A 15,627-nucleotide genomic window follows, 5' to 3' on the forward strand; every position below is an offset into this window, starting at 1 on the left:
GGCCAAAGTACTGGAGTTTCAGCTTCAGCATCATTCCCTCCAAAGAAATCCCAGGGCTGATCTCCTTCAGAAAGGACTGGTTGGATCTCCTTGCAGTCCAAGGGACTCTCAAGAGTCTTCTCCAACACCACAGTTCAAAAGCATCAATTCTTCAGCGCTCGGCTTTCTTCACAGTCCAACTCTCCCATCCATACATGACCACTGGAAAAACCATAGCCTTGACTAGACAGACCTTTCTTGGCAAAGTAATGTCTCTGCTTTTCCATATGCTATCTAGGTTTGTCATAACTTTTCTTCCAAGGAGTAAGCGTCTTTTAATTTCATGGCTGCAGTCACCATCTGCAGTGATTTTGGAGCCCCCAAAAATAAAGTCAGCCACTGTTTCCACTGTTTCCCCATCTATTTCCCATGAAGTGATGGGACCGGATGCCATGATCTTCATTTTCTGAATGTTGAGTTTTAAGCCAACTTTTTCACTCTCCACTTTCACTTTCATCAAGAGGCTTTTGAGTTCCTCTTCACTTTCTGCCATAAGGGTGGTGTCATCTGCATATCTGAGGTTATTGAGATTTCTCCTGGCAATCTTGATTCCAGCTTGTGCTTCTTCCAGTCCAGCGTTTCTCATGATGTACTCTGCATAGAAGTTAAATAAGCAGGGTGACAATATACAGCCTTGACGTACTCCTTTTCCTATTTGGAACCAGTCTGTTGTTCCATGTCCAGTTCTAACTGTTGCTTCCTGACCTGCATACGAATTTCTCAAGAGGCAGGTCAGGTGGTCTGGTATTCCCATCTCTTTCAGAATTTTCCACAGTTGATTGTGATCCACACAGTCAAAGGCTTTGGCATAGTCAATAAAGCAGAAATAGATGTTTTTCTGGAACTCTCTTGCTTTTTCCATGATCCAGCAGATGTTGGCAATTTGATCTCTGGTTCCTCTGCCTTTTCTAAAACCAGCTTGAACATCAGGAAGTTCACGGTTCACATATTGCTGAAGCCTGGCTTGGAGAATTTTGAGCATTACTTTACTAGCGTGTGAGATGAGTGCAATTGTGCAGTAATTTGAGCATTCTTTGGCATTGCCTTTCTTTGGGATTGGAATGAAAACTGCCCTTTTCCAGTCCTGTGGCCACTGCTGAGTTTTCCAAATTTGCTGGCATATTGAGTGCAGCACTTTCACAGCATCATCTTTTAGGATTTGAAATAGCTCAACTGGAATTCCATCACCTCCACTAGTTTTGTTCGTAGTGATGCTTTCTAAGGCCCACTTGACTTCACATTCCAGGATATCTGGCTCTAGGTGAGTGATCACACCATCATGATTATCTGGGTCATGAAGATCTTTTTTGTACAGTTCTTCTGTGTATTCTTGCCACCTCTTCTTAATATCTTTTGCTTCTTAGGTCCATACCATTGCTGTCCTTTATCGAGCCTATCTTTGCATGAAATGTTCCCTTGGTATCTCTAATTTTCTTGAAGCGATCTCTAGTCTTTCCCATTCTGTTGTTTTCCTCTATTTCTTTGCATTGATAGCTGAAGAAGGCTTTCTTATCTCTTCTTGCTATTCTTTGGAACTCTGCATTCAGATTCTTATGTCTTTCCTTTTCTCCTTATAAATATATATTTTGTGTGTGTGTATATATATATATATATATATATATATATATAGCTTGTATATATACAAAATAAAAACCCAACAACTGGAAATCGCATAAATATTAGGCTGCCAGAGAATGAATAATGGGTACACCCACAAAATTGAATGACTTGTTATATAGCCATGAGAATGAATGAAATGCAACTTCACTCAACAACAAGAATGAATCCTAGTGATATGATCAACATTTGTGTTCTCCCCCAAATTCATAAGTTGGAATCCTAAGGCCCAACAGATGGTATTAGGAGGTGGGGCCTTTGGCTTAACTCATGAGAGTAGAGGCCTCATGAATGGAATTCAAAGTCTTATAAAGGAGACCCCACAGAGATCCCTAACTCCTTCTGCTATACAAGAACTCTGCCAATAGGAAAAGGGCCTTCCCTGGAACATGCTGGCACCCTGACTTTCAGCCTCTAGACCTGTGAGAAATAAATTTCTGTTTATAAATCTTTGGTATTTGTTATAGGAGCCTGAATGGACTAAGTAACTTAGGAATATGTTTGTTAAAATAAATGTCCAGAACAGTAGATGAAAGTTCAAAAACATCACACATACACAGACACACACACAAAACTAATTTTAAAATATACTGTTTAATAATGTACATAAATGTGAAAAGAAATGAAAGCAATATAAAAGTTGTGTAAACACAAGTCAGGATGGAGGTTACTTCTTAGGGGAAAGCAGTGGTACAGTATGAGGCCCACTTAGAAGATTTAAATTATTAGTAATATTTCTTGTCTCAGTTGGGGTAGCAAAAAGGCCGAATTAAAGGTAATGTTCATTATAACATATTAAAAATACTTAATCTGAACTTTCTACCCAAGAACTACTGATTTGGGGGCATTATTAACTTATCCAGTGTAGTTGAGATCCTTTTTTTTTTTTTTTTTAAGATGGTACCCACCTACCATCCAGGCCTTCCGGCCTAACTACGTTATGAATGACTGAGGAGTTTAATCAAGGCCATGAGCAAAAACGCAGCATCCCAAATCCAAGTACCTATTCGCACCATGCCTACAGCAACACCATTAACAGAACAGTAAAAACCCAAGGAAAGCAGCAACAAAATCCTAGCTTAACTAGGACGCAAACAAAAGAGCGAGAAATCACGTGGTGCTTCCTCCCACGCCCGGCGCGCCGGTGATGTCACCAATCCGCGACAGGGCCATTGATTTCAGACAGAAGGTAGAGAGGGCTACGTGGTGGGGGAGGGCGGGGGGAGGGTCCGGGCGGCAGTGAATGTCTCTGGTGTCGAGTTGTGTCCCGGAGAATTACAGGACCCGGTAAGAGGTTTTTCCCTTCCCCGCCATCACCTTCTGTGGCCTGAACGCCCGGCTCCCACCGCCGCTCCAGTGTCGGGCGCTACTGGAAGAGGGAGCGCAGGGGCGCCCGGGTGGGCTGAGGGTGGCCGCAGGGCCAGGTTGGGGAGGCGGGGGTCGCGGGCAGCTGCGGGGCTCGGCAGCCTCGCGGGGAGGTGAGCGCCGGGGGCCAAGTGCTCGTGTGCGTGCTCCCGGGTGTGGGCGGCAGAGACTGCGCACGGATGCTCTGGCGCTCGTGCCAGCCAGAGCCGAACAGCTGGGTACCAAAGGCCCTTGTTTTCCTCTCGCCAACTCCCTCGCCTGAGGGAGAGTGACAGTAGAGCGAGGCGCCTGGGACTCGTTCCGGTCCGATCCTTTCTGCGTCTTCAGCTCTGACTGCATAGGCCCGCGCCTCATCCCTGGGATAACATCCGCCGCCCTTGGCGTGCCTTCCACAGGGAAGGCGTAGGCGTCCGCCGTGTAGAGCCCACTGCGGGGTCACGGACACTGCGCTCCGCCTCGCTCTGGCCTTGGTGCAGGAAGCCTAGTTGCGTCACCTCCCCTTCCTTCATCTGGCTTGATTCTTGGGCCCCGCTAGAGGGTAAGCCTGCCTCAGGTGTGACGTGTTGATGTCAGAGTTTGGGAAACTTGTCTTTCAAAAAGGCTTTAGAATCTGTCACCGGATACTCCGCGCAGTGTCGGGGTGTCCCAGCCTGCGGTAAGGGAGGGAGCAGAGCCTAAGCTGCTAAGGGAGGAGGATGTGCACACAGAGGCCTGCACAGTGGCTGATGTTGAGAGGGAGGCCGGATCTCTAGAACAGGCCACTGGGAGGGAGAACGCAGGAGCAACAAATTGCCCAGCAAATGTGAGTGATGATGCCAGTTTCTTTCTTTACTAAAGAAAGCCTGTTCCCATCGTGTCAGAGATCCTGAAATATCTTTTCCATTATTTCATTATTTCATAGTTGGGTGTGCTTGCTGTATGAGAGGCAGGGAATAGAGTGGAAAGAGGGCATGAACTTTGGGAGTCAGGTCTGCTTTGCCAGCTGTATGACAGTGACTGAGTTATTTAACCTTTCTACTCCTACTTGATCTTATCTACAAATGAGGATAATTATATCTACCTTGCAGGGTTGTTGTCAGAATTTGAAGTGTCTAGCTATTATTAGTAAGATCCAAGCACCCATGACTTGAACTTGCTTCCTTGCTGAAGGTTTCCTGTTGGTACAGCTGCTTGAAAAGCAGGGGAACTTTTTGCTATTCTGAATATTTGCTATTCTGCCAGATAGGATAAAGCAGAGTTGGGATGGGGGTGGGGAGACTAGAAACCCACCATCTCTCTACAGTAGACCATCAAATTTTAGAACTGGAAAAAGATTAAGCCTCACTTTATTCTCTTAATAATGCTTAGTTGCTTCATTCGTGTCTGACTCTTTGCAGTACCATAGACTGCATCCCAACAGGCTCCTCTGTCCATGGGATTTCCCAGGCAAGACTACCGGAGGGGGTTGCCATTTCCTTCTCCATCTCTTAATTGTAACTTCTCTTTATTGAGCACTTGCTAGGTGTGTGACCCTGTAACTAGGCTCTTTACAGACACTAATTGATTTAATCCCTCCATCAACCCAGTGCTATAATAAGTATAATTCCCATTTTACAGATGCAGAAGATGAGCTTAGCCAAGTTTCTGACACTAGTTAATGGCAGAGCTGGAACTTGAACCCAGGCCCTCAGGCTCTGTGGGGCTTGGGTCTTGTTATTTCTCAGCATCACCAACTCAGTGGACATGAATTTGAGCAAACTCCCAGAGATAGTGAAGAACTGACGTGCTGCAGTCCATGGGGTCAAAAAGAGTTGGACACGACTTAGCAACTGAACATTTCTCAATGACTTGAGCCCAGGCAGTGTGAGCCTAGTATAGTGGGGGAAGGGAGGCATAAGCAGAGTTTAGAGGGCCAGTGTTTGCTCTAAGAATAACATCTCATTGTCTGGTGATAAATTATCTTGTATTTTACATCTTGCCCAGCGTTGTCCAGATGTGAACCAAGATTTGGCCTTTTCATGCAGAGAAAAAGGAAAGGCTCATGGGCACATGTGCTGGGATCATAGACACACAATAGACACTTGGAAAGAAGAAAACATCTCCAGATACTGTTACTTCAGCCAGGAGTAACATTGCTGAAGACAGTTTCCTTTAAGCTAGTTATTTTTATACTGTAACAGGGTGTAATGTGACCTTCCTTCTGATTTGAGGATTTAAAGATTTGAAGCTGTGATTCAGACCACGACTGGTATTATCTGTGACCAACTGATTTGAGTTTTCAAATATGTCAACCACAGGATCTGAGCTTTTGGGCTTTTGTAGTGATCTCTTGAGATACAGCAGTTTATTTTGCTCTAACATCTGTTAGACTTGGACCATAGTGAGTGCAGCTGCTTGAGTTAAGTTTCCTGGAGAACACTGGATGATCATTTGGTATCAGGGTTAGAGAGTTCACAATATTAAGTTTGTCACAAAATTAAGTATTTGAGAAAGGTCTGGGATGGATGTGCATTCATGTGGGAATAGTAATGGGTTTTAAACAGATGACATTCTTGGTGTTTTTGATAAGCTGTTCTGTGTTGTTTCTCAGTTTGAAGATGACTTTCAGCTGTATGGTGACTTATTAGGAACTTGGAAGATTTGCATAACCCACCCATGTAGATTGTGACAAATAAACTCTCAGTTCCTCCACCCAGGGAGCACTCATTGCTGCTTCTGTACCCTCCCAGATGTCCTGAAGTCACCTATTTCATCACGTTTATCAGCCTTAATGGGAGAGATGCTTTAACATAATTTATCCTTCCTTTCCCTTTGTACCCCACCACCACCACACACAGAGTGAAGTTCTGTCCCCAGAAGGGTATATGCTAATGTAATTGTAAATAGCAGAAACCTAATGTAAACTAACGTAAGCAAAAAAGAATTGATTATTTAACTAGGCAGTCCAAAGGTGAACTTCAGGCATGGCTGGATCATGAGACTGAAATGATGCCGTGAAGACTCTCTTCACCCTGCCTTTCTCTGCTTCTTTTTGTTTGTTGCCCTCATTCTTTTCTGCTGTTTTCTCTGTTCATATTGAAAAAGGTGACTTCTGGCAGCCCCAAGCCTATGACTTATAGCTCACTTCTAGCATTGTAAATTAGTCATGTAGACAAGGAGCAACGGATGCCATGATTAGGCAAGTCTGTGTCACAGGCCCACTTTTGAAGGCAGGAGTGAAACTTTTTCCACAACGACATGGGATGGGGAAGTGCAGAAGTACTAGGCAGGTGAAAACACCAGTGATTGCTTCAAGTGTGTGTGCGTGCATAGGCATCTGTGCTGACATATGTGCTCATATTCCACTTCTCTGAGGCATTCCCAGAGTCTTTCAGCTAGAGTGAAGCCACCTGGTTTTGTTTGTCCATCGCACATTGTTATTTTGTTATGGCATCGATCATGTTCTTTCTATCTTTTCCTTGCCTTTGCGTCTGCTGTTTGGGTTGTGCGTGTGTGCATGCACACACTCACACATACTGTTTTGGCTGATTGACTTCCTTGGGTTCAGGCCATGCTTCTCTTCCCAGACACCTTCTTTGACCTCCATCAATTAGGAGGTCACATAAACCCCTGAGCACAACCCCATTGTGGATTTGATTTCTGTTTGATAACTGTCTATTTTCGGGTCAGTTCTCTGCTAGACTGAGAGCCCCTTGAAGACAGAGGCTGTGTGCTCTGTATTTCTTACTTAGCTAAGAAATTAGCTGCATTATTTTTCTCTTAGCACTTAGAACTAATTGACATTGTATATTTGTTTGTTGCCTGTCTTCTCACTAAAACATCAGTCTCATGAAAGTATGAGGAAAGAAATTTTTGTTTTGTTTACCACTGTATCTCTAGGGTCTAGGATGGTGCCTGGCACATAGTATGTGCTTAATAAGTGTTTATTAGGTGAATAACTGAAAGTCTACTCACAGGGAGAAAACGATGCCACTGTGTTGATTAGGATTAATCAACATTATTAATCTGCACGATAGATACAGTTGTCACTGTAAATGTCTGTAAAGACAAGTATGCAGGTGCCACCCCAGCAAGGCAGAACCTCTCCCCATGTGCATGTGAACCGGCAGAGGTCAAGCCCCGAGGAACAGCCACCTGGAAATTCCACCCTGTGAGATATTTCACCCCCTGAAACCCTCCTGATGTTGTTCAGTTGCTAAGACCCGTCCGACTCTTTGAGACCACATGAACTGCAGCATGCCAGGCTTCCCTGTCCTTCATTGTCTCCTGGAATTTGCTCAAACTCATGTCCATTGAGTCAGTGATACCATCCAACCATCTCATCTTCTATCATCCCCTTCTCCTCCTGTTCTCAATCCTTCCCAGCATCAGTGTCTTTTCCAATCAGTTGGCTCTTCACACCAGGTGGCCAAAGTATTAGAGCCTCAGCTTCAGCATCAGTCCTTCCAATGAATATTCAGGGTTGATTTCCTTTAGGATTGACAGGTTTGATGTCCTTGCGGTCCAAGGGACTTTAAAGAGTCTTTTCATAGTCTAAACTGTGATAGGTAGGATATGAAGGCTTTTTTTCATAGTTTGAGTCTCCCCCCCCCCCCCCTTAGAGTATTTATCTTTAAAACATTTCCTTGAGCACTTACAATGAGCCAGGGAAGGTTTTAAGTCCCTTAACAATTCATTCTTTGACTGGAGTTTGGGGATCAAGGGTTGTGAAGTTTAAACCTTTTTTTTTTTTAATACCCAAACATTCAAAAGAGGCTTAAAAAAAAAATTCCAAACTAGAAAATTATAAACGAAATGAGACCCCTTTCCATCCAGCTTATCTCACCCTCCAGGGGTAGAGCTACTACCAATAGCTTGGTGTGTATCTCCTCCCTTCCTTTCCTTGGACTTTTACATAAAATATACTCCATCTTCTTGTCATTGTTTGGCTTCTCACCCAGAGGTTCTGCACGCTGATCTGCACCTTGCCTTCTCCATAGCCATCTCAAGGTGCTTCTGCCGTGCCCAGCGCTGCTCCCCAGGGACAGCACCCTGCCCTGGGGTGAGTGGCAGAGCCAAATGTGGGGGGACTTGCAGCACAGAGTGCAGTCTGGCCTTCAGCACAGCGGCTGCTCAGGTGTTGGTCTTTGGGCCTCTCCCAGGGAGGGCCCAAACCCACATCCATCTTCCTGGTGCCTCATCTTCAGGGAACCCTACTCATGCCACATCTATGCCCCAACAGAAAAAGTGGAGCAGTGATACCCTCCTGTTCTAAAGAAGAAACAAAATTACACAAAAAAAGTAATTTTCTTACCATTAGAGGCTGGAGGTGAGAGGGCTGTTGTTTAACCCCACTCTCACCCCCAAATATCTGGGCCTCCCTTCTACCTAGCTGCAGTACCTGCTTGTCCTCATTTGCTTCCTTAAAAGCGAGTAAGACTGTGGCTGAATCATGTTGATGTATGGCAGAATGATACATACGCACTAATAAAACAGTTGCTGCTGCTGCTGCTAAATCACTTCAGTCGTGTCCGACTCTGTGCGACCTCATAGACGGCAGCCCACCAGGCTCCCCCGTCCCTGGGATTCTCCAGGCAAGAACACTGGAGTGGGTTGCCATTTCCATCTCCAAATAAAATAGTTATCCTCCAATTAAAAATAAATAATTATTTTTTTAAAGTGAGTACAAGTTTACACTCCAATCTGAGTTTACACTGCAATGCCTCTCCATTCCCTGTGCCCCTGTCTAGCCCTGCCCTCTCCAGGACTGGGTATTTTAACTGAAAGAGGAAAATCTTGGCTAACTTGAAAAACAGTGTCTCATTTTAATTTGCACTTTTGGTTATGATTTAGTTTGAACTGTTTTTTGTAAACCATTTTTATTTCCATTTTAAAAATTCTGTTAATTTGTGATTTTGTCGATTTGCTTGTTGTCTCTAAATGATTTTGTTTATAAATTATACAAATTATCTAAAAAATGAGTATGTGCTGATTATAAAAAAACAAAAAACTCTTATGTGCTGTAAATACCCTTCCAGTTGGTTGGTTGCCATCAAATTTTGGCTTTATTATTAAATATACAAAACCTGTTTTTCATTCTCCTGTAGACAAATTTTGTCCTTTTTGACTTCTTCCTTTGTTTGTAAGCTTAAAAATATTTTTTCTTCATTCTGTGTCCTAAAGGTTTGCTTTTTGACATGTGACTAAAAAGTTAATATTCGGTTTTATTTCAGATTTTAACAAGGTATTTGATGAAAATATTGTCCAGTGTTTTAAATAAAAGCAGTTTTAATTAAATAAAGGTCTATGTTTTGTTTTAAAGATACATTAGTGTGTATGTATCATATATTTTTCCTTTTTTAAATTTAGTAGAATATCAAAGCTTACTCCACAAAACGGACTTCAAATATATGTATAATTGTCATCATTTTAATGTTCTTAAGCATTTTATAAATTGCTGCATGAGATGTTTATCTCTTGCTATTGATCTGGTTTAAAGAAGCACTCTCGTTCGGCTAACAGCTTCTCAGTGTAGTCAAAATGATGAATTTAGCCTCGTCCAATTCCCTCATCTCAAAACTTCCCTAAATCTCTCTTTGAGTTATAATCATATACAATAAACATTTTATGAATATGATACGGTATTCACTGAATACCATTCAATAAATTTTGGCAAATACAGATACCCATTTAATTACCTCCAAATCAAGAAGATAAAGGATGTCCCTCACTGCAGACAGTTCCCTCATGCACCTTTCTAGTTACCAGTATCCCCAGAGGCTACCACTGTTCTGATGTCTATCATCATAGATCAGCTTTTGCCTCTCTAAAATGTCACGTAAATTGAACTATTCAGTATGTACTTTGTGCGTGGCTTCTTTTAGTGAGGTTCAACCACGTTGCATGTGTCACTGTCTGCTTTATGCTTGCATATTAGTTGTTTAATTCATTCGTCAGTTTCTGGACTCTGGGGTTGTTTCCAGTTTGTGACTATCAAGAGTAAAGTTTTATGAACATTCTTTTTCTTCTTTTTTTATTGTGGTGAAAAAACACATAAAATTTACCAAATTAACCATTTTCAAGTGTATAGTTCAATGGTATATGTATATTCACATGGTGAAACCGATCTCCAGAACTTTTTCATTTTCTTTTCTTTTCATATATATTAATTATTATATTTTTTGGCCATGCAGCATGCAGGATCTTAGTTCCCTGACCAGGCATTGATTCCAATAGGCTCCCTGCAGTGGAAGCACACTCTTAACCACTGGACCTCCAGGGAAGTCCCAGAAGTTTTTCATTTTCAAATCTAAAACTCTGCACCCATTAAACAACTCTCCCTTTTCCCTTCTCCCTATTCCTGGTTCCATAAACATTCTTGTGTAAGTCTTTTTGTGCCCATCTCTTTTCATTTTCCTTGAGTAAGTACCCAGAAGTATCGTGGCTGAGTCATAGGGTATTTGCATTATTTAGCCTTAGAAGAAACTGCTAAATAGTTTTGAAAGTGGTTGTGTTTCACGTTCCTTCCCACCAACAGCGTATAAGAGTTCTAGTTTCTCCATATCCTCACCATTAGATATTATGAGGGATTTAAAAATTTTTTATTTAACAGAGAAGCCTGGTCTGCTACAGTTCATGGGGTCGCAAAGAGTCAGACACAATTTATCGACTAAGCAACAACAGACAAATAGCTATGATGTGGTATTTTGTGATTTTATCTCATCATATCTTAATCATTTATTTACATGGCTGTTTTCATCTAGACTGAGATTATTCCAGGCAAGGTTCATACAGTAGGTAGTTATCTTTTTCTTATTAACTTTTTCCCTCTTACTTTGATGCTTTATTATAAAAAATTTGAAAATTGAAGAAGCTATTAAAATGAATAAAATCTCTGGTAATCCCACCTCTCAGACATCATCGTGAACATTCTGCTCTCTTTCACGTGATGCTGTGTTGGTCAGCCCACAGATAGGGCAGTTCCAGGGAAGGTTGATACAGCAACTCAGCGTTGTCCCAGCCCTCTGCTCTGCCATCCTCAGAGCACCATTTATTCACAGCAAGGAATTTTTGTCACAGAAAGCCCCTGACAGACTTCCTTTTGTTTTGCTGGCCAGAGTTGTATCACGTGTATCACTGGCAAGAGGAGTGGAACTGCCAAAACCGGGTTAGATTAGGCTAATCAGGGTCCTTCCTCTGACCCCGGGGAGGGAGCCTGGCCTTCTCTGAGGACTGTGGCCAGAACCAGGGGTCTGTCAGGAAGGAAGGCAGAGTTCCCCGGGCAGGCACTCAGCACTGTCTGCCACTTGGTCATGTTGTTTTTCAAAACCCTAACTGTTCTCTCTTTAAATGTTATGTCTTTCCCCCTATAATGAACTAAACATCTTCCATGGCATTAACTCTTCATAAATATGACTTTTATATATTATATAATTTATGACTGTACCACAGGCTACTTGACCACATCTCTAGTTTTGGACATTAAAGATGTTTTCAGTTTTTGGCTATTGTATGCAGTTCTATAGCCAGCCTAAATTTCTGTGCTAGATTTCGAATTATCTTCCTCAAGGTAGGTTTTTATGATTGCACTATTAGTTATACTTATTAATAATTATGTTGCAATATGATTACAATATTAATAATGATTGTTGATTATTGCATGACGTTATTAATATATTTAAGACTTCTGACACACATTGTCCGATTGCTTTGTTAAAAAAAAAAAAGAAGGCATCTTAATCTTACCACCATCTAGGAGGGTGCCTGTTTCTCCTCCTTTCCTTATTTTTTACTTTTCTCCTTTCTTTTTCTTTCATTCAGTCATTAATGTATATTCCTTTGGCAGATATTTGTTGAATATCTTTGACAGCCAAAGCACTGTACTGGGTCATGAGGGTACAAGACTAGTACTGCTCAGGACAGACAGACAAAGATCATGCAGTTGTGTAACTATAGCTACTGGTAAATATTATGAAGGAAGCTTCCTAGGGTTATAGATACTATAAGGTTCATATGCCTTCTGGCATAGGGACAGGACTGGAGGAGAAAAGAGTCTACAGCTTGGCTTTTTCAAGGTTGCGAGAGTGCTCTGTGGCTATTGGGCAAACAGGATGGACGGTGCTTTTTGTGACATGAAAGGATAGGCTTGGCTGGAGAGTGGGAATCGCTGACCTTGTTATAGACTTGGGCCTTTATGCCAAGAGTAACAGATAGCCAAAAAAGGGTTAAAGAAGGGAGGTGATGGTGACCTAACCATCTTTGAGAACATTTTGGAGAGGGCCAGAGTGGATTCCTAGAATCTAAGATTAGATTGTGAAGGTAGCCATGGAGTCACCCCAGCTGGCACTGGTTTTTTTTTTTTTTTTTAATTGCTGATTTTATGAATGAAAATGTAAGTTGTATTATAAATGTGATTGAATATCTCCCCACGCATTTGCACTTCCTTTTTTGTGAATTGGCTTTTTGTCGACTGCAGCATTAGTGGGAACGGTATAGTGTAATGGCCAAGAGCACCCGCCCCAGAGCCAAAGTGCCTGAGGTTGAATCCTAGCTCTGCCAGTACTGACTTAGTTATCTTAAACAACTTTGGTCCACCTCAGCTTCCCCTGCTATACCATGGGGACAGTAACAGTGTTCCTCTCTTAGAAGGCAGTTGTGAAAATTAAAGGATAAACTACAGCGCTGGCACATATGAGCACTTCCAGATGCACATGCTGTCTTACTGCAGGTACATGGGCTTTATATATACATACATACGTATTAACTCTGTCTTGTGTACAACTGTGATTCCCTGTTCATTTCCATTTTTTAATTAATATTACTTTTTAAAAACTTTTTACTGTGAACATTTTCAAACATCGTGTCACTATTTTGAAGTACAAAAATTTATCTGCAGTAAACAGATGTCAGTCTTCTCCTTTGTGATGTCTTCCATTCCTGTGAAACAGGTCACGTCATACCCAAAGATTTTGTTTTTCAGTGTTTTTATTCAAAATGCTTTACAAATAATCCTTTAATCCATTTGTAATTTATTTTGGTTTATTAATATCAGGCTAGGCTCTAAATCTATTCTTTACCTCCTCTGCACATTCATAGAGGGTTTGATTTAAGTTGTACCTGGCTGCCCTAGTGGTTTTCCCCGCTTTCTTTAGTTTAAGCCTGAATTTGGCTGAGAAGCTGATGATCTGAATAGATTTAAGGGACTAGAACTTGTAAACAGCGTGCCTGAAGAACTATGGACAGGGAAGTCCATAATATTGTACAGAAGGCAGCAAACAAAATCACCCCGAAGAAAAAGAAAAGCACGAAGGCAAAGTGGTTATCTGAGGAGACCTTACAAATAGCTAAAGAAAGAAGAGAAGTGAAAAACAAGGGAGAAAGGGAAAGCTATATCCCCAAAAACGCAGTTTTCCAAAGAACGGCACAGAGAGACAAGGCCTTCGTCAATGAACAGTGTATAAAACTAGAAGAAAACAACAGAAGGGGAAAGACTAGAGATCTCTTCAGGAAAATAGGAGGTATCAAGGGAACATTTTGCCCAAAGATGGGCACAATAAAGGACGTAAATGGTAGAGACTTAGTAGAAGCTGAAGAGATTAAGAGGAGATGGAAAGAATACATGGAAGAACTGTATAAAAAAGATCCAGATGAACCGTATGACTATGATGGTGTGGTCAGCCACCCACAGCCAGACATTAGGGAAGGTGAAGTCAAGTGGGCCTTAGGAAGCACTGCTGTTAATAAAGCTAGTGGATGTGATGAAATTCCAGTAAAACTATTCAAAACCCTAAAGGATGATGCCGTCAAGGTGTTGCATTCAATATGTTAGCAAATCTGGGAGACCCAGCAGTGGCCACAGGACTGGAAAGGTCAGTCCTCTTCCCAGTTCCCAAGAAAGTAGTACTAAAGAATGTGTTCACCATTGGACAGTTGCACTCATCTCCCATGCTAGTAAGATCATGCTTAAAATCTTAGACTCTAGGCTTCAGCATTATGTGAACTAAGAACTTCCAGATGTCCAATCTGGATTCAGAAAAGGAAGAGGAACCAGAGATCAAATTGCCAACATTCACTGGATCATAGAGAAAGCTAGGGAATTCCAAAAAAACATCTACCTCTGTTTCATCAACTACACCAAAGCCTTTGACTGTGTGGATCATAATAAACTATGGAAAGCTCTTAGAGATGGGAATACCAGACCATCCTACCTGTCTCCTGAGAAATCTGTATGTAGGTCAAGAAGCAACAGTTAGAACCCTGTATGAAACGAGTGGTTCAAGATTGAGAAAGGATACTACAGGGCTGTCTGCTGTCAGCCTGTTTGTTTAATCTATACGCTGAGCACATCATGAGAAATGGACTGGGTGCGTTATCTGGATGGAATCAAGGCAAGAGAAACATCAACAACCTCAGATATGTGGATGATACCACTCTAATGGCAGAAAGTGAAGAGGAACTAAAGAGCCTCTTGATGAGGGTGAAGGAGGAGAGTGAAAGAGCTGGTTTAAGACTAAATACTAAAAAAAAAAAAAATAAGATCATGGCATCCGGCCCCATTACTTCATGACAAATAGAAGGGGTAAATGTTGAAGTAGTGGCAGATTTCCTCTTCTTGGGCTGTAAAATCACTATGGATGGTGACTGCAGCCATGAAATTAAAAGACTTTTGCTCCTTGGCAGGAAATCTATGACAAACCTAGACAGTGTGTTGAAAAGCAGAGACATTACTCTGCCGACAAAGGTCTGTATAGTCAAAGCTATGGTCTTCCCAGTGGTCACGTATGGTTGTGAGAGCTGGACCATAAGGAAGGTGGAGCACTGAAGAATTAATGCTTTTAAACTGTGGTGTTGGAAGAGACTCTTGAGAGTCCCTTGGACAGCAAAGAGATCAAACCAGTCAGTCTTAAAGAAAATCAATCCTGAATACTCATTGAAAGGACTGATGCTGAAGCTGAAACTCTAGAATTTTGGTCATCTGATATGAACAGCTGACTCATTGGAAAAGTCCCTAATGCTGGGAAAGATTGAGGGCAGAAGGAGAAGAGGGCATCAGAGGATAAGATGGCTGGATGGCATCACTGATGCAATGGACATGAACTTGGGCAAACTTTGGGAGATGGTGAGGGACAGAGAGGCCTGGCATGCTGCAGTCCATGGGGTCACAAAGCATTGGACGTGACGGGGCAAATGAACAATAAAGGCTTTAAGTTGATGTGTTTTTTTTTTTCAAAATTTAACATTTTTATTTTGTGTTGTTGTATAGCTGATTAACGATGTTGTGATGGTTTCAGGTGAACAGTGAAGGGAATCAGCCGTACATATACATGTATCCACTGTGGCTCAGACAGTAAAGAGTCTGCCTGCAATGCAGGAGACCTGGGTTAGATCCCTGGGTTGGGAAGATCCCTGGAGAAGGAAATGGCAGCCCACTCCAGTATTCTTACCTGGAGAATCCCATGGGCAGAGGAGCCTGGTGGGCTACAGTCTATGGGGGTCACAGAGTCAGACACAACTGAGCGACTAAGCGCAGCACATTCTCCCCCAAATCCACTTCCAATCCAGTCTGGCACATAACCTTGGGTAGAGTTCCACATGCTGTCCGTGTTGGTTATCCATTTTGAATATAGCAGCGTGTACATGACCGTCCCA

At 42.1% G+C, this 15,627-nt stretch overlaps 1 protein-coding gene across 7 annotated transcripts in view; it reads left to right on the top strand.

Moving 5' to 3' along the window:
* The first annotated feature begins 2,733 nt into the window (after positions 1-2,733).
* The window catches only part of ADAR (adenosine deaminase RNA specific), a 50,019-nt gene continuing 37,125 nt past the window's right edge, over positions 2,734-15,627 (top strand). For 3 of the 7 annotated variants that reach the window (XM_044944300.2, XM_044944302.2, XM_025287747.3), the window contains exon 1: positions 2,735-2,845. In XM_044944300.2, coding sequence (XP_044800235.2) covers positions 2,804-2,845 — 42 coding nt within the window. In that variant the 5' untranslated portion in view covers positions 2,735-2,803. Of the gene's footprint in view, positions 2,846-15,627 lie in introns of all 7 variants that reach the window. The other 4 variants (XM_044944299.2, XM_025287746.3, XM_044944301.2 and 1 more) reach the window with 3 other exon arrangements.

This window comes from Bubalus bubalis, chromosome 6 (assembly GCF_019923935.1).
Source record: "Bubalus bubalis isolate 160015118507 breed Murrah chromosome 6, NDDB_SH_1, whole genome shotgun sequence".
Taxonomy (NCBI): Eukaryota; Metazoa; Chordata; class Mammalia; order Artiodactyla; family Bovidae; genus Bubalus; species Bubalus bubalis.